The sequence below is a fragment of the Notothenia coriiceps genome, unplaced genomic scaffold (genome assembly GCF_000735185.1).
Source record: "Notothenia coriiceps isolate Sejong01 unplaced genomic scaffold, NC01 NC01_scaffold00037246, whole genome shotgun sequence".
Classification (NCBI taxonomy): Eukaryota; Metazoa; Chordata; class Actinopteri; order Perciformes; family Nototheniidae; genus Notothenia; species Notothenia coriiceps.
The window spans coordinates 14,978,294-15,003,094 of NW_011369947.1; the positions used below are offsets into that span (position 1 = coordinate 14,978,294).

The 24,801-nt window shown below is 41.8% G+C and overlaps 3 protein-coding genes across 9 annotated transcripts in view; 2 read left to right on the forward strand and 1 right to left on the reverse strand.

Annotated features, from left to right (window-relative positions):
* Nucleotides 1-8,023, forward strand: part of elf1 (E74-like ETS transcription factor 1) — a 39,154-nt gene extending 31,131 nt beyond the window's left edge. For 3 of the 7 annotated variants that reach the window (XM_010794936.1, XM_010794934.1, XM_010794939.1), the window contains 7 exons: nucleotides 80-254; nucleotides 977-1,108; nucleotides 1,212-1,373; nucleotides 1,858-1,941; nucleotides 2,585-2,777; nucleotides 3,172-3,522; nucleotides 4,766-8,023. In XM_010794936.1, the coding sequence (XP_010793238.1) occupies nucleotides 80-254; nucleotides 977-1,108; nucleotides 1,212-1,373; nucleotides 1,858-1,941; nucleotides 2,585-2,777; nucleotides 3,172-3,522; nucleotides 4,766-5,552 (1,884 nt within the window). In that variant the 3' untranslated portion in view covers nucleotides 5,553-8,023. The remainder of the gene's footprint in view (nucleotides 1-79; nucleotides 255-976; nucleotides 1,109-1,211; nucleotides 1,374-1,857; nucleotides 1,942-2,584; nucleotides 2,778-3,171; nucleotides 3,523-4,765) is intronic. The other 4 variants (XM_010794941.1, XM_010794937.1, XM_010794940.1 and 1 more) reach the window with 2 other exon arrangements.
* The window catches only part of LOC104966470 (low-density lipoprotein receptor-related protein 1B-like), a 1,038,955-nt gene that overhangs the window by 237,718 nt on the left and 776,436 nt on the right, over nucleotides 1-24,801 (forward strand). The gene's annotated exons all lie outside the window — the stretch shown is intronic.
* Nucleotides 12,405-24,801, reverse strand: part of tnmd (tenomodulin) — a 57,186-nt gene continuing 44,789 nt past the window's right edge. The window contains exons 5-7 of the mRNA XM_010794933.1: nucleotides 19,692-19,851; nucleotides 17,728-17,822; nucleotides 12,405-13,718 (exon numbers count right to left, since the gene is read on the reverse strand). Coding sequence (XP_010793235.1) covers nucleotides 13,509-13,718; nucleotides 17,728-17,822; nucleotides 19,692-19,851 — 465 coding nt within the window. The 3' untranslated portion in view covers nucleotides 12,405-13,508. The remainder of the gene's footprint in view (nucleotides 13,719-17,727; nucleotides 17,823-19,691; nucleotides 19,852-24,801) is intronic.

The following is a 24,801-nucleotide window of genomic DNA, read 5'->3' on the forward strand; positions in this document are numbered from 1 at the left end:
GTGTTGCAGCGTCTCACACCTTTCTCTCTCTCTCTCTCTCTCTCTCTCTCTCTCTGTGTGTGTGTCTCTCTCTGTTCAGCTGGACGACCCGTCAGTATTTCCAGCAGTAATCGTTGAGCAGGTCCCTTCAGCCGATCTGCTGCAGGTCTACTCCGGCCTGGAGTCGGACGAGGTGACCAACGGCATCATGGTGGACACAACTCTCCATGTCGTAGAGGAACAGTCCATTTTGGTGGGAGGGGTCGACCTCTCAGGTAAATATATTTCCCTTAGTTTTATTGAGAGGGATCTGGTCTCAGTTTAGTGCACATGTAATACATTAGTCTTCAGTCAACAATGGTTTCAAATGTGGATGTCCACATAAATCTCAGTCTACACACTTGGTCCCAAATTCACCCCTAAATATTTTTCTTTTTTCAAAGTCAATGAAAGAAATGTTGATCCACTGTAGTCCATAATTTCCAAGTAGAACTATGTGATCTAATTATAAGGAAATACAGACACTGTTCAATTGGTACACTTCAAATTAATGAATTACATTGAGTCAGTACAAAGAAGTTCCCTTGCATCCAGGCTTACAACTCGGCATATAGTGAGGACAACATTTCCAATAATGAATAAAAGGGGCACTCAGGTGCAGAACTCTGCCAAGGCTGCTCACTTAAGTGAAAAATAAAGTGTGTACAGTATGTACCCTGTGACCCTGATACTCTCAAAATTCTGCTGACAAACAGATACATCAACAAACAAAACAGAACAAATATAATGGACCCTGGGGGAAGTAAATCATGGATAATTCATTATTTGTAATGTTTCATTATTAAATATCACGTGAGCACATGTTAAACTGGTCGTGATGTTACCTTTAAACTCATTTAAGAACAACAAGAGTATAAAAGGAGCCTGGTAGTAATGCTACTAGTCATTAACTGTATCACACAATGACACAAACATATTATTAGATTATTTCATTTAGATTCATTTGCTGTCGTCTGTTGGACAGAAACTTCAGTGTCTGGCCCAGAGGACAGCATGGAGACGAACGAAGCTGCAGCAGCTCTTCTTAACATGGAGTCTCCAAACAACATTTTGGACGAGAAGCGCATGAGTAAGTTATTCTGCATCCATGATCATATCTTGAGCATGAGATCCATTTTGATAGTCTATTCATGGTTTGTCTGTGTTTCTCTTTATCTCTTGTTACTGTGTAGTTCACACTTACGGCACTCTGCTGGAGTCGGACTTGACATACGCTCCTCTCAGGCCTGACCAGATGGATAATGGTGGGCTGGACATGTCTATGGATGAGGACACTTCATCTATGGATGAGATACCCCAAAAGTGCACCTTAAAACCTCAGAAGAAAAACAAAGGTAACGCTGCCTATGAAATTAAGCTGCATTCTCCATTACGTTTCAAGAACATTTTATAATGTCCATGATTACAGTTGCGGTCTTTAAAACTAGCTTGTTAACTTTTGAAAAAGATCAAGTCTTGACTTGAAAAAAACATTAAATAACATTCATTTAAGTTATTGTCATGAAAATAGCTTTAGCCTTGATTTTACACCGGACTTGAACTGCTTTGACTTTTTTGAATGTTTGAAGTTGGTTTGACCGATACTCCTTCCTACACAGTCTTTTGCAGACTGATTAGAAACTTATATTTGATATCATGAATAAACGTACTCAGGAAAAAAAATAAGGTTTCCCTCCCTATAATTAACAATGCAGTTTGGTTGATTGGGAACGTTATTTTTCCTTCGTTACATTGTACTATTTCTTCAGTCTAGTAGGTAATTATAGGACTCCATTGTGACCATTCAACTTCTAACTCAAGCCTTTATTTGAATCACAGTGCGGAAGCCGCGGGCCGTGCGTCCCTGCTCTCCCATCACCACCCCAAACCTGCCACTCAGGAAGAAGAGCAAAGAGGGCAAAGGTAAGCCTCACTAACTTGTCCGCTTCTCTGTAATGACCCAATAAAAATCAAGGTCTCCTCTCCTCTTGTGTACGCTCTGTTTCCTCCTGTGGAGTGGGCAAACAGCAGTCCTCCACCCCTGCTGTCCGGCTGTGCGAGTTAATGGATGAGCGGATCTCACAGTGCCGTGTTTAGCAGGGAAACAGAAGTGATTGCAGTCTGGAGGGCACATTGGTGCTCTGCCGATAGAAGCGGTCGAAAACAGTCCATTGCAAATATAGTGGGACACGAGAGAGGGCGGGGGGGTTCAGCTGGGCACATTTACATCACCTTGCCACGGTGTCTGGGATTCAAGCGGATACCGGGAGCGTTGCTGATTTTAACCACTTTTGGCTAAAGCATCACACAAATTAGAGTAATATACTCCCAGGCTTGGTATAATTAATCCCTTCCGAGGCAGATGTGCACACATACAACTGATACGACAATGGTTATAGTTTCTCCTGCAATCCTAAAGCTGCCATATAACATTTTTAAGCAAGACTCAAAATGACCTACATTAACTATAGATGTCCATACCACAGCTCCGAGGCCCCTCCATGAATGTCTGATGTGCCTGATTGTTAACAACATGCCTGAATTGAGTTCCCACTTTAATTTGCAGGCAACACGATCTACCTGTGGGAATTCCTTCTGGCTTTACTGCAGGATAAGAACACCTGTCCCAAATACATCAAGTGGACGCAGCGGGAGAAGGGCATCTTTAAACTGGTGGACTCCAAGGCTGTTTCAAAGCTGTGGGGAAAACACAAGAACAAGCCTGACATGAACTATGAGACCATGGGAAGGGCTCTCAGGTAAACAAACAAACAGGCTCTTTTTTCTAAAGCTTTGCCCTCGTGCACATGACATGACTCCACAGATAAGTTCATAAACACATTTGTTTTATGAAGATGTTGAATTTGAATGATGATAATGGGCTAAACAGCTTTGTAGGAGCCAAAAGGCTGATTTAGCTGCGTTTGGGTTTTTATTATTATTATCATTATTTGTTAACATTTCACACACTTGCTTTAGTATTTTCTGGCAATTGCTAAATATGTGTTCGACCTGTTGTGTGCCGTGCTTGTGAAATGACAAAGAGGGTTGACTGGTTGAGATATTTTCTGTAAGCGTGGCCTAGTTTAGCCTCGGAGGGAATTGTTTTATTTGGAGTTTAGTCGCTACAAGCTTCTTTCCTTCCTCCTCTAGGTACTACTATCAGAGAGGCATCCTGGCCAAAGTGGAGGGGCAGCGGCTGGTCTATCAGTTCAAAGAGATGCCGGCTGATCTGGTGGTGATCGAGGACGACGACACGGGCTCTGATGCCCACGCCGGCTACGGGAACCAGAGATCTACCAACGGGCGGTCTGTGGTCCGCGGAGGGTCCAGAGGGCACGGGAGGGCTCACGGTCAGCACCAAGTCTCAGTGAAGCACATGAAGAAGGAGCCCAATGATGAATATCTGTACCATGACGCTAATGGAGAACAGACTGAACTCCTTCAATCTGTCCACATGTTGCAGTCCTTCCAGGGGTCGACTATCCACGATCATTCTATGAGGTAGGAGATTGAAAAAGTGACAGAAATACCCGAGAAGACACCATTTTCTGTTAAAAAATAGTCCTAGTGTATCACTCATACATCTGTAACCTTATATGTATCATCACTCAATATATAGTGTATATAGCTTTAGAGGTGCAAGTAGGCGGATGATGTAAACTTTGGAATAAGACCAGGTATGGTTTAAAAAATGATGAACAGTTACAACACTAGTACTCTTAAAGTGTTACTAAAGCAATAGAATACTTTGTTTGAAACCTTTTTATTTTGATATCCATAATGTGAATGCGAACTATGTTTACAGAAAAACTCATTTAGACATCATCTTTAAACAATTTATCAGACGTCGCTGGCATGTAGTCATACTTAAAAACGTTTTGGTGGCATTTCGTAAGTACATTTTTTCCAATTATTGCAACAGTCAAATATCAATATTAGTTGATATTCAATACACGTCTAGGTCAAGTTATTAAGACCTCAAAAGCATGAGACAGGATATGTTCAGAACCAACAGGATGCTTTGAAAGCATAAATATTGTGTTTGCTCTGTGAAGCTTATTCATCCTGGAAATTCACAAATTCGTGAACCCCTCCCTCACACACAAAATTAATAGAATATGGTGCCCACACACAAACACACGTGCACTTCTCCTTGAAAATGGCATCATATGACTGACTCGACCCATGTCGACCTCTTATTGATGGCTGCAACTTGAAAGGAAATTCAATTCCATGTTGAAACCTTGTCAGGTTCCAGAAATGTAGATAAACAGTTTGCTTAAACCTTTGAAGAAGAAGGATGGACACAGTTACGGCAAAACACTTGTAATATGTATATACACTAATCTAATCCAGTAGCCTGCAGTACATTCCAGCTTTGTAAAGATTATGTTGAGGATGTCAGAGAAGTTTTAAGTGAACTCTTTGGTTTTCTTTGTTTTTTAGGATGTTTAAATAACGTATTATCAGTCATCAGGCTTTTAAAGCTGGTAAACATTGACTGCAGTTAGGAATCAAGGAGAACAATGACTTCTGCCGTACAGCTGACGACGCTGTTTGTTATATTAATAAAGGCGTTAGTTCTGCTGTTTAGGAACACAGGGTAAGCTTCTCACTAGAGTTCCATTACAACATAATCCTTGTCTATATTTGCAAAGATACAAACTGAATATTCAATTACAACCGCTCCGTCAGCGAAGAGGAAGAAACACGTTCAAATACTTGGTGCATTCTGTCTTTCCAGGGCTCCTGCATCAGTTCCTATGGTCCTGACATCTTCCGGCTGTCTTCAGTCCATCCCCCTCACCACTGTTCTGGCCAACGGGGAGTCCTGCCACTCCTCCCCCCCTCGGGTTATTCTCCACACCATGCCCTCCTCCACAGCAGGCAGCAAAGATGTGCTTACGATCCAGGCAGCGTCTCTCTCATGTGGAGCAAACAGCCTGCAGGATGGCCTCCCTCACCACCTCCTGGTCACCAGTCTGGGCTCCACCACCTCTTCCTCTTGTACTTCCCCTACAGGAGTCATGAATTCCACCCCTTGTCACCTGAACGGCCTCCCTCGCCTTGTCACAATCAACACCTGCGGGCAGACCATGGTGGCACAGCAGCCCGGCACCGTTATCGCCACGGTGCTCAAATCCAGCGACTTCTGTGGGATGCAGGTCAAAGAGGAGATGCTGGACCCCAGCTACTTCCATTCCATGGTGAACGGTGATCCATCACTGGCGGCAAACACGTTTGAGAAAGAAGAGATTGAGATAGGGGAAGCAGAGCTGCAGTACAGGACTGTGATCATTGATACCAGTCAAAGCCAGGGCCATGAGGCTATGAGCGAAACTATAATGAATGGACATTTCTCTCAGAGCAGCAGCCCCGGGGAGGGCCTGACCCCTGTGGAGGAGCTGGAGGTGCGAGGGGAGATGTCCCTGCATCCCGAGCAGGGAATCAAATGTCTGCAGGAGCTGCCACTGTCTGTCCAATTGCCGGCAAACTTTATCCAGATAAAGACAGAGCCGGCAGAGGCTTAGGGCTGCAGGACACACGCTGAACCAAAAACAACAATTGAATCCATTTTAACAACAATGTTTTCCTTTGGTATCGCATTGATCGGATCAAAGGTCAGAGCGAGGGATCTTGCATCATGTTGCTCTTAAAGGTTGGTCAGCTCAGCCTCAGGATTTATTGTTTACTCACATATTTTGTGACCATGTGCCTAATTTTGAATAATCAAGGGAGTGTTTGGATATTGTAAGAAGTCACTCTTCAGACATCGGATTACCTTCCGTTGACCTTAACCCCAACACACACAAATACACAGAAACACACACACTCCCATAAATCCCCCCTCTAGGAGAACAGCCATGGGATATACCAGGGATTCCTGTCCACCAAATGTGCCAGTTAGTTATTTTCTTACCTTACATCTCAATGGACTTGTATGTTTAAAGAGGAAACCCCGACAAACCAAAACCGGGGACTGAATGCCAAAAAGGTGCAATGAAATCAGACTTCTAAGATCGTGCAGAGGACATGTGTTTTTCAAAAATAAACCACATACAAGTGTGGATGCTGTGTCACAGTGTCCTATCAAGTGGATGCAAAACACATCTCAGAGTTTAATGAAGAGTGCCTTAAAGGAAGTTCAAACAGCTCGAGACTCTTTCGTGGAAAGATATGGCAAAAAGATGAAAGCGGACTTAATGGCTTTTCAGACTTTCTAACTTTTAAGGACTTATTACTCATTTATTTTGATATAAACAGAAAAGGTATGCATTTGCTCTAATACCCCTGGCCTTAAAACACTGTGTTACTATGGAAATGGGCATTTTCTGTTCACCAAGGACGGTCCAACATCAAAACTGTTTGTATAGAGTTGCAGACTGAGAAATAATATGCAGTAAAAGAAAAAAAAGGTTTTATCAGCCTCTTGTTTCAGAGGCTCCAAGGGTTGAATCCTGTTTATATGAAATGGAATATATATGGATCGATATATTGTGTATATATATAGATAGATAGATATATACACATAATATACAATTGAGATTCAATTTTAAGGCCATAGTGAATTTATTTATTTTGTGAATTTCTAAATTCTGTATAAAAAAAAGGCACATTTGTCTTCTATTTACATGTGTAAACATGAGGGAACATATAAAGAGTATGAACGGTAATACCAGGAAGCTTATTTGGTATTTTTTTTAAGACCAACATTTTTCATTTGTATAGCATTCCGTATAATCAGCTTTTCTTGAGTTCTGAACTCAAGAGCTCAGTGCAGCGTCATTATTCCCCTGTTATATTCTCTTATTGTAGATATCCTCTGTTGTGTGTCTGATTTAAACTTGTACTGAATGTGCTTTGGTTTCTTCTTTTCAGCAGACATACCTCTTTTTCAACAGTTTAACAGTAAGGACTATGCTTTCAAAACATGTTCTGTGTACTGCATTAAGTATCAAATGTATCAATCAGTATGTCTTTATTATATTTTACGTTTCTTTCGTTATTTGGTACCAAGACGTTCCAGTGCTGTTTTTAAAGCTCCTCTCCTCCTCTCCCACCTCATTTCCTATAGCCTTGTCTCCTCTTCTCTCTAGGACTGCACAGTGAAAATATGCAAAATACTATATCGTGAATATCCCGAAAACAATATTACTTGCAAAAAGTAAACATATAATAACTTACATTTTCTTCTATTTAGAACAAAAAACACAACCAATGAGTTACATTTAAGCTGCAATTTCCGACTCATACTTACTAAATAAATTATCCAAGCTTTTCACGATACATTGAGCGCTCAACGTGACTTTGCGATGGCGATTAAAACGCTGTATGTTGTGCAGCCATACTTCTTTCCTCTACTCCTCTTCTTCCTCTCCTCCTCTTCCTCTCCTCTCCTGCTCTCGGGTCAGTCCAGCCTGTGCCTTCTCTATTTGTTGTCCCACTTATTTAAGGAACTCTCGGGCCAGCCATCTTATTGGCCCCTCGGTTCTGCCGTGGATGAAGCCATATTGATCCCGAGTGGTATCACAGCTAAATTGGTTGTTTTTTCCCACCCGGACTGTAGCTGCAGAGTGAGGACATTCAGACAAACTGACCTCCATCCGCACCGGCACCTAAGGACGGAGCTAAACGCTGCTTCACAAGCCCTCATTAGGCAAAGGGCTCTCGGTCTGCAAAGACACTCTGAATGTATACTAATTGTTTAAGTACATGCAAATCTTTGACAATCAATAATTACACTGGGTTACATTTGCATAGAAATCTGTCTTTGATTGGGGATTTACTGCTTTTTATTTTTTTGCGTTGTATATATTACGGTATCTGCCCTGCCTTTTCTCTAAAGCACTGTTGTCTGTGAGATGTTGAGGTATGTCCACTGCTTATGTTTTGTTGCTTCCGTTTTCATGGTGTTGTCGATTGCCTTCCTTATGCTGAATATAGAGTAGATTTTTAAGAAAAAGTCAATGTACTAATTAAAAATGAAATCTTCTTCACTGAATATCCTCCTTATTTGTCCTTTTTGTTGTAGGCAATGTGGTTTTTAAGTTGGGTGAGCCACTGATTAAACACCACATTTTTGGAAAATTTGACAAAAAACTAAATTAAACGTACAAACACCTCAAAATGGGGTTCCTTTGTTAATTAATTTCTAATGTTGAGATAATAAAATTGAAGCATTCCTGCTTCAAAGTCATTTTGTTGGGCTGTCGCAGCTCAGAGGGACATTCGACCACATGGCATTTGAAGAGAAATAAAAAGCTACTGTAGGGGACTGGATTGGAGCCATTAGCAGGCCAGAGACTGATTGGACTGTACTTAAGAGCACTGCTGCTCCAGTTGCTGTGGGTGGATGAATACATTAGCATGTGACGTGCCCAGAACTGCAGACAGAGGAGTCTGTCACCACAGCTTGCAGAGTGAGGAGTGTGTGCAAGGGTTACACTGACTTGGATTGGTGTGTGTGTGTGTGTGTGTGTGTGTGTGTGTGTGTGTGTGTGTGTGTGTGTGTGTGTGTGTGTGTGTGTGTGTGTGTGTGTGTGTGTGTGTGTGTGTGTGTGTGTGTGTCGTGGAGGGGGGGGGAAGCTGTCCGGCAGCAAGGCTTGCCTACTGTGCCTGGCTCTGTCGACACCCACATGCACAGCTGTGAACCACACAGCCTAATCTTGCCATAGGGTAAACAAACACACATTAACACACAAACAAGACCAGCATTTCACCCACACCACCTTCTTTACTCCAGAAAACATCTTCCTGAACCTTGTGCAGGTGTCAACATAGTTTGAAATGAGTCTGAAATCAGCAGCCCTCCATAAAATCTATACAGACACTTGGCTTTTCTGTTCAGCCGCCCTTCGATTTGTCTGCCATATGGTGGAGGAAGGTTGTTATAGATTACTAAAATAATGAAAGGCTACTAGCAGCCTTTACGGCCGTGCTATTCCTTTGGTTGGTGAGTCAGAGACCCTGAAGATGGAGCGAGAGCCACGTCCTGTGAGAGGAGGACTATTTCTGTGTCGCCTGCAGCCACTGACACAGCGCGAGTGTTTACTGCTGTGCCATGCTGCCTCTCACAGTGGGAGCAGTTGAAGGATGACGGCTGACATTATTGCGCCTCCAGCCTGTAGCAGGAACAGTACAGGGAGAGCTTATTTAACCACCAGGTCACCGGAATGGCTGCGACATTACAGAGACAATGTGTTGATTGCAGTCTGATGACCAGTCTGTTCAACATGTCAACATGCAGCCAAGGTTACATTTAAATAGACTACATTTGAGTACATTTAGTAAAGGACAGTAGGTGTAACATAGTTTGAAAATGAATAGAAAGGTGAAAAACATCAGTGTCTGGTTTGATATTGCAGTAGTGCCTCTCTCTGTACACTAGATGGCACTGGTAGTACATGTGTACCGAGCCGAGCGGTCTGGATAAGAGCTATTCCTTCAGGTTACTCATTTAAATACAGACACTCCTCATACATTGGTTTTCACTCTCCTCCGCCCTAGAATAGCAACTCATTGATCTAAATGAATGGGATATTTTTTTAAATGAAGATAAGCAGCTGGGAGTGAAGTTTCACAGCATTTTTGATAAGTAACCAAAGGAATTAATTCACTTGTGAGCTTCAATGATAGTGACCGTTCCTCAGGCCAGGGGCCTGTACTACGAAGCTGGTTCAACCTAACCTGGATATGTTTGAGTTAGCCGGTTGGCCTAATCCAAAACATACGCGCTCTCGCTAAACGGTAGGCCTACTACGACGCGGGTTATCAAGTGGATCGCTCAAGCCAGCCGTGTCCTATTTAGTTAGGTGAGCGTTCACATGAAAGGGGTGGTATTTGGAGCATTCGACCAATCACAAACATGGACAAGCAAGCGCTGGGACAAGCGTACTGACAGCGCAGCTTCATACTTCCTGAATGAAAATTCAACTATAATATTAGACATATGAAGAAGTTAAACTTTAAACATCCATGACTTAAACACTTTATCCAGGATAAAATCCACATAGCTGCACCTGCAAGGTGAATACAGCTGGTAAAAGAAAAAGTGTTTGAATGAGTACATTAACAGGTTTATGATATCACTGCCCCGTCTAAGACACGATCTGACTTTAATTACATTTGTCTCGAGTGTTTCGTCAACTTAATGTGTTGCTTAAAATAATACTTCTGCATACAGTATGTGACACTGTGAGTGTTGCACGGCCAGATACGGCTCAGCTGACTCAGATAAGGAAATATATGATACATTATGATGTGATATGCCGCGGACTGTACTTAATGTTACTCTGATCCGTAAGCTTTCTTAACGCTATATTCTATTAATGTTCACGTTCACACAGTCGGTGATTTTTGCCGGCCGTCTTTCCTGCAACGGCAGCTTTTCTGTATTTTCTTTCTCCTGTAATGTGACTTGATCGCTTTAAACTCCGCAGACTGAGCTCTGATTGGTCAGCAGGCAGTGCTTTCACTGAGTTGAGCTCTTAGCCTGCAACCTAACCTGCTCCGGGGCAGGTTAGCCGCACAGCATAAGTTACCATGGAGATCTAGCCTGCTAAAAAGAGAACCAGCTTCGTAGGACCGGAAACCCAGAGTTTTCCCTGAAGTTAGCCGGCTAAGCGAACCTCCTGCTTCGTAGTATACCCCCCAGGTAGGTGAAATCCTTTGAGCTGATAAATCTCGTAGACGCTCCGTATGCTATCTCCATTTTTCCCGCAGAGCAGTCGATCTTGTTTCGATACCCCATCATATCAGTGATACATAAGTGCTCGAGGGGGGTTTTCCTTGAAAGTGCATAAAATGCATGAGAACAAATTGTGCAGGACTTCATTTGAAATGTTATAATCTTTCATGTTGGTCTACAAGGAAATTGTTTATTGTCACAGACTCACAGGTGTGCTTCTTATCTAATGAAGACGGTATTGAACTGCATCATACATGGTAGGAATGCAAATTAACCTTCATTTATGTAGATACAGGGGTATTCAAAATCCCTATACTAATAATCAATTCCATTCAGAGGAGTTAAAGTGTTTGCATTTCCAGAGGAAAAACATCCCTTTTCAAGCTGAACTCCACATTTCTGCCTTGTTTTTCTCTCCTCTCAACATGTTTGAAACGGTCTTTAAATGAAGCTGCTGAATATGTCGTAGGCTTCATAAACCTTATTTACATTTTATTTGAGATGAAACCATGAACACTGATGCAAACAGATTCAAAAGCTGTAGATTTTTTTTGCTCGGCAGGTTTCCTCAAGATGCTTTCAATGACCTCTGGAGATTTGACTTTCGCATACCAAGGCATGGATGCACTTTTTAGCATGCAATAACTTGACTGTGATCTCATGTAGGCACAGCTGCAGTATCACCACCATCCAGAGTCTTTTCTGGGTCTAGGATCTTTTAACTTTTGAGATGTATGTCCTTTAAAGTTTGACTTTCATGGTTAATATTGGACTTTTGTCCCATCAGGCACAAGGAGACTCAGGGAGCCGGTTGTAATATCTGTATCTGCCTCTCCAGTCAGGGTGAGCCTTCCCTTTCAGACCGGCTCTCAGGGCTTCCACGGCAATTTACTCTTCAGGAGTGGACTACACAAAAGAGTCCTTAAAGTCCTCAGAGACCTCGGAAGATAAAAAACTTACAGGATCTCTAGAAAAATACAAAACACTTGACACTATTTTCCAACATTGTAAAAGCTATAGCTCTACAATGATACCAGCAGTAACAGCGTGCTGCATGCAACTATTTGAATAAACACTCCCATTATTTGATGTGAAATGCGAGACATAGTGAGAAATGAATTATATAAACACTGATTTTATGAACTTTTCAGAAACGCCTCGGGGGCTTTGCTGTGCGCTTGTCAGTTTATTTGAAGTATGTTTGCAATTATTGCATTTGTTAAATCATGCCACTGTTTTTTACTTGACACGTTGCTTTGGGCTATTGACATTATTGATTTAAAAATAACAATATGGTTGCATTGTGAACTCCATTTATGAACATATCCATAAAACATTTACATACAGTAATATCTTTCGTCCTCTGTTTCACAAAAAACATTTTGCTGCCAAATATTATTGATATCACTGACATTATTATCACGCCGAGCAAACATGAGTCAACATGCAGCTTTACTTACCAGGCGATGTGCTTTTATATTAGTGTAAACAATCAGATACACAAGAGAGACTATAGAAACATTAAAAGCATACGCGTCTAGTTTTTTCTTCCCAAATTGAGGCTAAGTATTTCTTACTAATGAGCAATGGGACTAATGGATAACATGGAAGGAGGTCTGTGTATTGTAGGGATTGCATACATCTTCACTTCAGCTTTCACATCATATTGTTTTATATGATAGGACAACTCAGATTATTCATTCAATGAAATTTTAATTGGGAAAAAAACAGGAAAGGGACAGAAAGACACAGAAGGCTTCAAAGAAAACCATGACAACATGAGTGCTCCATTTTTGTCTCTCTGTTTAACTTTTGAATATCTCACATCGCATGAATACTCTTGGGCATTTATGCACCTTGTTATTCTGATGACAGAACATCAATTGTATATGCCTATCTTACTCGCTTATCTGTTTCTTGCAGATGAGAGTTATTTCAGATCGACAGATTGAGACGTGGTGTTGCAGATTAAAATCACCTCGGCGGCAAAGAAGAAAAATGTTTGAAGAGTCGCACAATTTAAGCATTTTGTGGATTGCAACAAGAGGGAAAACAATGGAGCAGAAGGAAAACAGCAAAAACATCACACAGACAGCTGAGGCCTGTGCATCTACAATTATACTGTACCTCCTTAGTTTAACATGATCTTAAAACACACTTGTTATAAAGCCAGCAAGAAAGGCTTCCTTTAATTCCGTTAAGTGTTTATTTTTGTTAGCTTATTTGTTTTCTACCACATTTGTATCACTTTGATTAGCATATGTTGTTCTGATTTCATGTTAATATGGGGAGGCTTGTATCTGCTTAAGCAATAATGAAAAAGAGGATGACAAACAACTCCGACAAAACATATATTTAGATAAATGGCACTACTCAGACTTTTGCACATATTAATATTCTGCATGTAGATTTTCTCACATTACAGTATTAGCAGAACAAGTATTTTTAATCTAAAAGTTAAAAAAAATGACTGCATGACAAAGTCAGAACAGACAGTGCTGAAGTATTTCATTGCGAGCGGATTAGTTTCTGGTGACATCTTCCAAACTAAATTGCACCCATTCGACAGAATCAAACAGCAAGAATACTTAATGGGTAGATAAGCACAGAAAATTAGACAGCCGTAAGAAAGAATCAAAACGCTTCAAATGACATTTAGACTGTTTAAACTGACTAAAGCTCAGTGGGCCAACTTTCATATTGGATAATAATTGTGTGGTTTGCTCTCACAAGTGAAATATAATATTTATCAAAAATGGGGGATTTTGCACTAACAACAGTTTAAATCAAAGCGCCCTCCTCAGACCCTTCCCAGCATGCGAGCGATCCACCAGTTGCACGGCATGACGATATGACAGATGACCCTCCCTCCTTGGTAGTAATACGGCCACTGGTTGAAGCCTCCCAGGGGCTCGTGGTAGCGCTGGCAGTAGCGGTAACCACGGCGACAGTGCTGGCAGCAGAAGCCCTCGTCGTCCAGACGGTTATCCAGCTCGATTCCCACATCTCTCTGCAGAGGACACAGGGTTACAATCACACACATGATGACAAATGCCAGTCCACTCCCAAAGGCAAGGGCAAGAGAAGAAGAGGAAGAGGAGGGGATGGTGGGAATATATGAGCGCGCTTCGCTTGTAGGTCAGCAGAATATATGTAAAAACCAAACAAGAGGGAAAAGATCAGAATTGATGTCTGTGAAAATGCAAAGTTGTGCCATGCTTGATGACTGTGACAAAGAGATCAAGATAGCAGGGGAGAGTGAGCGAGCTTGATTTAAGCTGCAGGAGCATAAAACATGATATAATACCCTTGACCTTTCTATTATACCAGAGGTAGCACGACTTCACAACGCCCCGTCTCTGAATCCAGCATTCACAGCCGCTCTATCAGCGCTATCTTCAATCAAAGAGACTCTTACGCTGCTAGTTACCAGTATAATTACACTATTTCTTTCATCTCTGACCTCTTCACTCCCTCGACCGAGGACCACACTCTGCTCCAAAATGGCTGCCCCTCCTCCAATAGAGCATTCAAATTAGAGCTCCCCACGTCTTGGCGCCCTCCCCCTGACCTTGACTTTAAGTGCATGGCACATTCCTAAAGCAATTAGCAGAGTAATGATCGCCTAACAAGGATTCTTTCATTTGCTCTTGCTGGCTGCCTCTGAATTTATAGAGGAGCCAAATGAAACCCAAACGAAAGGTAAATTGGGTAGAATTAATGGCCCTTGGATTTTTCCATTGTGCCGGTTGGTTCATGCCCCCGTAGACTCGTGGGGGCTGAGTGCCATGCCTTTGATCAAGAGCAACTCCAAATGGGGTTCGGAGAAGTGCCACTTAACTCACCGCGCAAGTTGAGGCAGCAACTGCCCTCAGTATGCATTTGACCACATTTCAATCTCTTTTAGTAAATGAATCCGCAGAGACAATCCGGCGCTCTCTCGTTAAACTGCTTGGATCCAGGAGTCGATGACTTCTCATTCAGAACAAAACTGGCATAATTCTTTGCAAGTGCTTGCAGTGACTCAGCTTCGTGCAATAGGGCTGAACAAAACACATCCACTGTTGGGAAAAGAAAATGTGTGGGAATTGTTTAAGAGGACAGGACCCGCAGGAGCAACTCCCTTCAGTCTTCAGCTACATTAAGTGTGGGAATTAGGAGTTTACTTTATTCTACTCTGCAAGACAGTGGACAGTCAATCTGAGTGGTTTTTCATGCATTTTATTGGTTTATTTTCTTTAGCAACTATCAAAACATAGCAATAAATTCAACATCAGCATGATCCAAAAAGTACACTATATGCATTTAATGTAAGCTGTGATAAATTGAGTGAAATTACACACTCGTGAGACATCCTAAAAACACATAGAAGGGTGCAACAAATTATATCTAGGATAGCTGGGTTTGATTTATTAGCATGACAAGTGCAGGTAGGCTTTTAATGATTTATTGTATCAGTCAAGTTTCAGGTCATCAGCTTCCAGGCAACAATCTGTTATGGAAACAACACGAAAGCTGTCAATGGACCAACGATAATCTTATCTGCTCCTCGCAGCCCAAACTGGGGGGGTTACGAAATCTAGAGCTCCGGCTCGGAAAATGAAGGAAATATTTTATTCAAATTATGCCGCGTTTATCAAAGCAAACAGCCAATGGGCATCATTGTAGCTTAAAGACAATTAATCAGAGCTATCCTTTTAAAACGGAGGGTACATATTAATCACTCTGGCTTTGAGTTGCCAGCTCTTGTGGGATGCTGCGGTGATAAGAATGGTTCACCTTGGGAAATCTGAGGCAGTCACTCAAAAACAAGCAGCATTAATGAAGAGTAAAAGCCATTACCCCCGTGCTGCATCTGATTTCATCACACACTCGGGCTCACGTATACAAATGCAAACACACACACCGAGGCACCTCTGTGCATAATACGGGGCGCTGGATATGAATGAGCCTGCAAAGTAGGAAACGGCGTCAGTCTTTCAAAAAAAAATGTAATGAATCAAAGCACGACTCCTCTAATCTGCACACTTGTTGGTGTTATTTCACACACACTGATCACCGCTCTTCATGAGCTTGAAGCGTATGTCTGGATGTGGCTTTAAATCTCAAGGCAGAGCTCGTCACATTCTTCCTGGGATCAAAACAGCAGAGATAACATTTCTTTATCAGACCCTGCTTTGTATTCCAAAGGTTTTTTTATATAGAAGCACAGGACAGTGCAACGTATAAAAATGCTTCACCGCTTGTCCCTGATCTCAGATTCTCATCTCACTGTGCTCTACAGTGAGGTGGAATGACAGTGAAATTGGATGTAATTGAATACAGACATAGTCATGTATTTCAGTAAACACTACTGGTTTTCAGGGCCGATAATGGGCTTTAGCTTCAGTGTAAAGATTTCTCAGGCGCAAAGAGGTCTTACATTCACAGATTTGAATCTATTTGCACCTCTGTTCAGCAGGAATAGCCATCCATTCACAATCCTTGATGTGAATTCAACACATTACAAACACAGGCAGAAACACCCATGAAACATGTTTACACGTGTATGTTTGTGAGGTCAACTCTTATTGGAAGCCATTTCTTACTTTATGGGTCAAGGACTGTGATACCATCGCCTCAGCCTTGTCAGATGGCAGTTATTCACTTTGAAATGTCCAGGGCCACCTCTGAGGGACAATACACTCTGACATGGCAGCCGTGGCAAAGGTCAGCTTCATATATCTGTCAACATATGCCACAAAGACTCAAACGCTTATTCTGCTTAAGAAACCTGAACTGCGGGGAGACTTGGCTCTGAAATCCAAAAGCAGAAAAAAGTGAACGCATTGTATTTTGTGTGAGTATGATAGATGAAAGGGTGTGGGGTAGAACAAGGGTGAGCAGGAGACTGTGTTTGTGTGTGTGCTTGGTGGTTTTCTGAATGTGTGGACATTTACATGAGTTCTGGTGAACACTTTTATCCGCAGCCACAAGGTTTGGCTACCACATGTGGCATCCCACCGGTATGAGCAAGGGTTCAGACTCCCAATTACAGACTGCTGCCTGCCCTTTGCTTGGCCACAAAGGCCTTTGTTATCGCCGGACCCACAAACAGAGCCTGGATGTGCTGCTGGAAAGGATTGCACTGGTATGCATTACTCAGCTGATAGTGCCAGAACGTTTCAAAAGGAAAGCAGAGTTTTTCATCCCCTGGTATGTTTTAATTGCATAGCACTGCATCTCCTGCCGCAGACGATGAAGGGGAAGACAGGGAAGGCTGGGGAGGGGGGGGAATTGAGGAGTTGAGCGGGAAGTGTTTCTGGGACAGCCTGATAAATGTCAACTTTATAGGACGTCTCACTTCTCTGCGTGTCTCTCACCGTTTCTCACAGCTCAGAGAAGGATACAGAACCGACTTATTCTCCTTGAATTTAGATTCAGTGGCTATTCACCTGTAAATGCTGAATGTGTGTGTGTATCTTTGCACCTGTATATGTCCCTGATATCTTTAGTGTTTAACTGCAATTCTCTGGTGTCAGTATGAGTGCATCATTCCTTTGTAATATACTGCTTTAAATGATTTCCCCTCAGCGTCAGGGATGATTAAACATTCTCTATTGAGATGCAGCACGCCAAAATATGTCACTTGGCCTTTCCAGACATTTTATACGCTTTGATAATTAAAGCGGTATTAATAAATGTACTTTATCTGTGGAGCAATGAGTGACCTTGAGAGTGCTTCTTTGTAGTGCCTCGGCAAGAAGGAAGTGAGAAGATGAGCTAACGGTTGCTGTAAGGCACAAGTTTCTTCCTTTGAAAGCCTGGATATTCCTCTCAATTAATGGAGAGACATTAAGGGAGTCTTCAATGAACTGGCCTTACTTAAACAGATATATAGAGCAATTGCCGTGCCCTCTGGTGCACAAAGTCAGTTTTAACATCAATTAGTGAGCGATATATATGCAGAAAGAGTCGAGGCAGAGCTGATTGAAGTGACTCTACTGTATCTCATGGTCCCGGCACAGAGGCACACTCACATAGTCGTTCACGGCAGGGTGGTCCAGGACGTCACGGGCGAAGCGCTGACCTGTGACCTCTGCGTCAGGTGCGTCCTCATTTCCCATCTCAGCATCTGCCAGACAGTATGAAGAGAGGAGATGTTTATGTGCTTGAAACTGTTTTCCTACTGTTTTTTAAGTAAAGCTCTTAGATTAAATGTTGGCTCGTGCACTCTATTTTCCCAGTGGCTTGACATTCAGAAGAAAAACGCTGGAACTCATTCAAAGCTTTTTCATGCTTCTGTCTAACAATGTTTTGTTGTTGCTGTTGTGATACTAACACACACATCACAAATCAATTTCCCCGGATCCTAATTAGTAAAGCCTTCAAATCCTTTTGACGAACAAAAAAAACAAATCTCCAGATGACCATCAACAGCGAGGGAATTTCACTATGGACATTTTGTTCAGCACAGTTTTGAGGCAGTTGTATTTTACTTTTCAAAGTATTTTCATTTTCTATATCATATTCTTTTCTTAAAATCATTAGATTGTTAAAGTTACTTTGAATATGTTGTATACTGCACACACTACAATCTTGTTCATCTTACATGTATCTTTTATTTAAAGTCTTACCTCCTTAAAGGATTCAACAAGCTCTGCCATTGTGGTGTTTTCCATCTGTTCAAAAGAATTTGACTGTTTTTTATATGCTTTGTGCAATGCGGTAAATTTTTTTCAAAAGAAGGAAACCCTTATTCTTCCTTCTCTTAAGATGTATTCATCTATCATTAATTTCGCTACAAAGAAATATATAAAATCCAATGTGTGACAACAAAATGGAAATTCAATGATTGAAAAATACAGAAGAATAGAAAAATCTTACCGGCCTAAGATACAAAAAGGGTCTGCCAAGGTGCTAAGGTTTTACAAAACTATTTATTGGACACTGTGGACATACTGACTATGCATCATATTGTCAATTATTTCGGCTTTTCTTTGATGAATAATAGATAAAAAACATTTTCAAAATATTTAAATGTGTTCTTTTACTCTTTGGTTGGTATGTCTCCTTGAATCTAAATTATTTATATTGTACCGCTCTCTTAGTATATAAAGTGAATATTATATACAGTATAGCAGTTGAATATGTGTTGCCCCCCACCACTCTGCAGTAACTAGACATAAAAGAAGCTCAACAAGTGCCAACATATTTTGTTTGTTCAGAAATAATACTTTTGGACATTTTTTAAAGCTATGTGAGTTACCCCTGAGAAAGCTTATAGTCTTAAATGATACCTCCAAGTTTTGATTTTGGACACCCTGTCAATATTAACTCCATTGATATCATGACTTCACCTTACATTTTTTCTTAAAAATCTTCAAAAGACTGATGAAATAAATGAGTTGCTACTCAGATCAGTCCATCTGGTTGAAATGATCCAGAGATGCAAACAAAAAGGACTCACGTATATTTTATACATTCTACAGAACAAAATATAATCATCATACAAACCCTTCAAAGTCAGATCCACTTACACTTACGCTACAATATTAAAATGCTGCTTACACAATGATATATTGAAATATTAAAACACTCTGAAAGTGATTGTCCTGCATAATGATTGTGTTTAAGTTTTGAAACTTTGGTTCATGTATTAGTCTCCTAACATCTCTTTATTCTAATTCATCGATTTTGACTTATAATGGACTATTTTCCACTCTTTAATAGATAATTTTGCTTTAATTTTGGGAAGGCCACCAGCAAAAGAAAGCAATATTTTAAAACCTACTCTTGCTTTAGGTTAAGGATCTGTGAGATTCTTCCAACACTGACCATCGCTCTTATAGCTTTCTGTGAACATACAGAAGCCCAGGCATCCAGCCTGGGCTTCTGTGTGTTCACAGAAAGCCCTAAGGACCCGCAAATGGTCTGTGGGGATGCCCTGCAGCGAAAGTGTTCATCGCCTGCATTTCGAGGCAGCGATGGCCCTTGCTCTCACCGCTCAGAGGGGAGGGATGGATCCAGTGGATGGGCAGTTCCTGGCAAATCTCCCAGATCTTGGAGCCCAAGAGGAAGGCCGGGTTAACGATGGGCTCCTCGGCTGGAACCCACACTTGGGAGTCTTCCACCTTCATATCCATGGCCTCTGTCTCATCCACCTGCGAGAAAACACACACACACACACACACACACACACACACACACACACACACACACACACACACACACACACACACAATATTGCATGTCAGAGCCTGTTAAAATGTCGAGGCCCCGCACAAAATACATTTCTGCATTTGCACTCTCCCTCCCTTGAGCCTCGCAGCAGCTCCGGCCTCGTCGTTTTTATCTATCACCTTTCTGTCCGCTGAGAGGGCGGCAGCTTCTTGACTCCTGCCTCCCCCTCGCCCTGACTCCCTCCTCTTTCTCTCCCTCGCCCTGTTCTCGAGCCTGCGGCACGCTCTTTCTATACATCATTGAAATTCACAGACAGTGATGATTTGACTTTTAAATGACTTTAGAAGTGGTCTTCATTACTTTGAGTGTGGCTGCAATATCGTTTAATGTGACAGACACAATAAAGCTTTGCATTTTCCTCCCCCATCCCCCCTTCACTCCCCCCCTCTTCCACAATGCTTCGCTTGGCACCCGGCGCTATCAGAGGGCTTAATTTGTTGATACTGTAGTTCATGAGCTGTAAAGTAAACTATTATTGCTTAATGATAGGGACTATGTCAGTGATGTCTAATAGAGACGTATGAAGGGGATTTGCTAATGCTCTGCCCTAACAGTGCAGATATTTATTTTCTTCATGTATATGTAAATACACACACAAACAAACCCCTCTTCCCATTCCCTTGTTAATTAGCAACCCAGAACAGAAAAACAGTTCACTTGACAAATGTTTTACAAGGTGATTTTTTCTCCCAGTCTAAAGCTTAATTGCACATTAGTTAAGCTTGACGTAGAATCCTGAGGCTGTAGAGGAGCACAATCATTTATATTGGGTCGTGTCCCCTCCCTCATTTTCACTCCAGCCACTCCAGCTTGATTTACATTTTCGCTTTCTATGCCGCTTGTGTNGTGTGCCTTGGCAGTCTCAGAGTTCACTTGACAAATGTTTTACAAGGTGATTTTTTCTCCCAGTCTAAAGCTTAATTGCACATTAGTTAAGCTTGACGTAGAATCCTGAGGCTGTAGAGGAGCACAATCATTTATATTGGGTCGTGTCCCCTCCCTCATTTTCACTCCTGTCACTCCAGCTTGATTTACATTTTCGCTTTCTATGCCGCTTGTGTTTGTCATGGAGCGACACAGTTGTGACCCGCAGAGAGGGGGGAAAAGACTCGAGCACATTCCTTTAGATTGTGTTTGGGCATGAGGAGTGTTTAGCCCAAGCTTTTGACACACTTTCCTCCACTTTCAGGCTCCGACCAGTAAACTAATGACGACTCAGAGGACGGGTGTAGCCGGGTTGGGTCGGCACGCAGAGGGGGGGGGGGCCTGGCAATGAGCTGTTGCACTCACTGTTGCTGTGGTTTGCAGAAATTAAAATCAAACTCTCAGAACACAACAGCCCTCTCTAATTGGACCTCTTAACCACTGAAGCCAAGTGAGTCTTCTCTGGAAATAAATGGAGGTCACGACACGGGGCTCACAACATGACTTTGACTTCACAGTTGAAAAACGACTTCCAATAAGTTGCCGGAGAGGGCCTGGGGGAAGTGGTAAAGGTCAGCATTTTAGCATTGGGCTGGGATTTCTAAATGCAAGTTGACAAGCACAAAGACAACATGATTACAGCCTTCCAGTTTATACACACTTTTGAAAGGTTGTTCCCTTTTCATATTGACAAATGCTATATTATTAGGACACAAGCTACTTTTTTAAACTATTGGACCTTGGGAATTATGGTAATTTGTTATTTGTGACCTGCTCCTGCTGGTGCATGTTTGCTCTCCGCCCACAATGCACAACTTAATTATACACAAGTTGCGCTAGAGTTAATGAATTTAACCTCTCCTGCCACTGTACCCAAATGGAGGGGGGTTNGGGGGGGGGGGGGGGGGGACACTGTCTAGATGATATACTGTTTCAAGGGGTGCTGTGTTTGCCATTTCAACATAATTTTTCCTATGACTACCAAGAGCTTTCATATACTGTACAAAACACAGGCAGGTGGTTTCATTATTCAGAGTTTGTGGGGAATTTAAGTCGACACTTAAGCAAAAAAGAGTGCTGGCATTTGCTAAAAGGGAATGCTTATTTTCTTTAGCCTTTTACTTGAATTGTGTTAATCTGTGTTCTTTTTTCTTTGAGTTTAACGTTGGTTCACTTTGACATGCAAATAACTGTCTGACAGCGCTGACCTTTAAAGGAACAGACTGAGTGGGAGTACAAAACTAAGGAAGCTGTAGTTTTGTATCTGTTTGTCCTTGTCCAGTTGTATGTAACCTTTCTCTGAGGTGTGGCAAACCAGAGGAAACAGTCAAGCCAATCCAGCACAAGGGGCGGTCTGCAAATTCAGGTTGTGGGCGGGGAGAGAGAGAGCCTGTTAATCCATTTCTGGTGTTGCAGCCACTTCCTACATGGCTTTGGTCACATTTGCAGCCAATTTGGTTGTCAGGGGAGGCATTCATTCACTCAGCTTCCAACCAGCAGACGCAGCAGACAGTTTGAATAGAAGACCAAGCAGGAAACAACACTCTTTCCACTGGCAAGAAGATCACTGGTTCAGGAGAATCAACACAGTCCGCACAGAGGTAAAGACTCACCCTCTCTCAGACCACAAAGGACACTGAAAGCCTGCCTTGAGAGAAAGGCTACATGCCAAAAACAAAGTCCCAAATGTCTTTGTTAAGGGACACTTTATGTTTTACGTTAACTGCAGAGCGTCCAATTAATATTGAAGCCTACCTTTGTCATGGCTTGCCACAGAGAAGCAAAGTCCCCAGGAAAAGAGACATGGTCAATAGATCATTTTCAGACTGTAGTTGATTGCACAAATACATTTTTTGAGGGCTGACCTACATTAGCAAGCTTGTAGAATATAGTATATTGTAGAATATAGTTCTACAAGTTAGCGAGCATGTTAGCAATTAATTGTCTGGAATTGAATGGGTTGTTGTTTTTTTTGGTTAGATCTTAAAAAGGCTAGTGGACAAATGTCTTCATGCAAAACACTAGTTTGCCCTTACTGAGCCTTTATTGAGTGTGTCCCCAACTACAGGAACTGAACTGTTTTTTTTATTTTGTTGCAAAATAGTCCCACTGGTATTGCTGTTACGAATCAATCTTACATTTTCATGCAGACAGATATGAGAAAAAGCAAACCGTAGGACCTTGCAGGACTTTCAAATCCTCTGCTGTTTTTCTGTTTGCAGTTGCTGTCTGAGTGGGAGGTTTTGGGATGCTGGGTGAGCTTTGGTCATCCATATTAAGTGGCTGTTTAATGGAGCAAGCAGCATCAGTTGACAATGTTGAGGGGTGTGAGGGAGGTGGATGGCGATTTCTATGTCAGACTGGAGAAACTGGAATGAAGCTCAGGGATTACTCCCTCAGACGTTTCATAGAGGAGGCAAATTGAAAAGGGAGGAAAAAATCCTGGCAAACAATTCATGTTTGTCACCTGGTTCTCCCTCGCAGGGGCTGAATTTCCTTATCAGCAGCTTGCAGTTTTCCCGCAATTTTTCCCATTGTTTTTCACCTCGGCACTAAAGCCTGCCACGGCTGCTCTGAGCCATCTTTCCTAAAGCCTGTGGCTGGGTTAAGCTAGGAACCATTACTGCTTGGCTATAACCCCTGTGAGCTGGGTTTTTCCCCCACCTAAAGGGAAAACTTGTGCTGCTCTTCTCAGGGGTCGCACGTGGGAGGATGTTCAAGGAGGACGGATCAGGGGTCGCTGTCTAATGTGATAACAGAGATTGGTGAGGTCAGGCTAAAGTCACTGTTTATTACCTAAATATGATATTTAGTATATTTCTCTTGTTCAATATAGTGTTTGACATAAATAAAACATACCTTCTTCATTGACAAAAATGGTAGAGAAGATAATTTATGGCGTTCATTCGGTTTCTTTGATCGATTTTCCACTGTTGTGTCTATGAAATGATGTGCAGTTTATTTATCTTCAATATAGGCCATATAAATCCAGTGAAGTGTGTTGTTTACCTCATGTATTCATTAGTGTTGCAGATCATTGGTATTGCTATTATTTATTAATAAGTGAGGTTTAGAGATGCTGGTAAACAGATTTGTTTTACCTTTGTAGAGAGCTTGGTTTTCAGTCTTTACGCTAAGCTCACCGGCTTTTGACTGTAGTTTAAAATTCACCGCACAGATACAAGATCCTCAATATCAAGGTCATCTGACCCAAAAGTCCTTTTGAGAATTCCACATTAAAAGAATATTGCTTTGCAACAGCCAACATTTAAAAGACAAAGATCAAACATATAAACATATATAATTTGAAATACCTCTGATTTCTCTGCCATAACTCTCCTGTCATTCAAGATCCACTCCCTCCCTCCTACCTGCAGTAACTCCTTTTCCGCCATTTCCATCACCTGACCATCCCCTCCCACCTGATCACATGTTCCCCATTTAACTTATTAGTATTGCGGTAAAGATATTGGCTTATTTCCATTGTTTTTTTTTCTTTCTGGCTGGATTGATGATACTCTGCCATCACCTAGTTCACCTGTTCTGCCGGTTAATTTATTCAGCTCAACACTCAAATTTGCAGTTTTTTCTAAATAATTACAAAGTAATTTTCCTGCAATATTCTTATTTTTTCAAAACAAAATCTGCTTCTTGCAACTGAATAATTAGAAAAACATTGTTTTTGTTACCTAAGCCTAAACATACAGGATTTGGCATGCAAATCCTAATCTCCAGTATCAAAGTCCTTCACTTTGTACGCCCACAATCCACCTTAACCTCCTCCCTCAAACTAGCATGCGGCACAGACACTCAAATATTGCCTATGAATAAAATCCAGGCAGCAATTATGTATTCCCCACTCAATACAACACATTAGTAGTATGTAAGCGTAGTTTCAAGGAGAGAGGGTATCTTCTGGGCTACCTGGTTATCACTTCTTAGTCTAT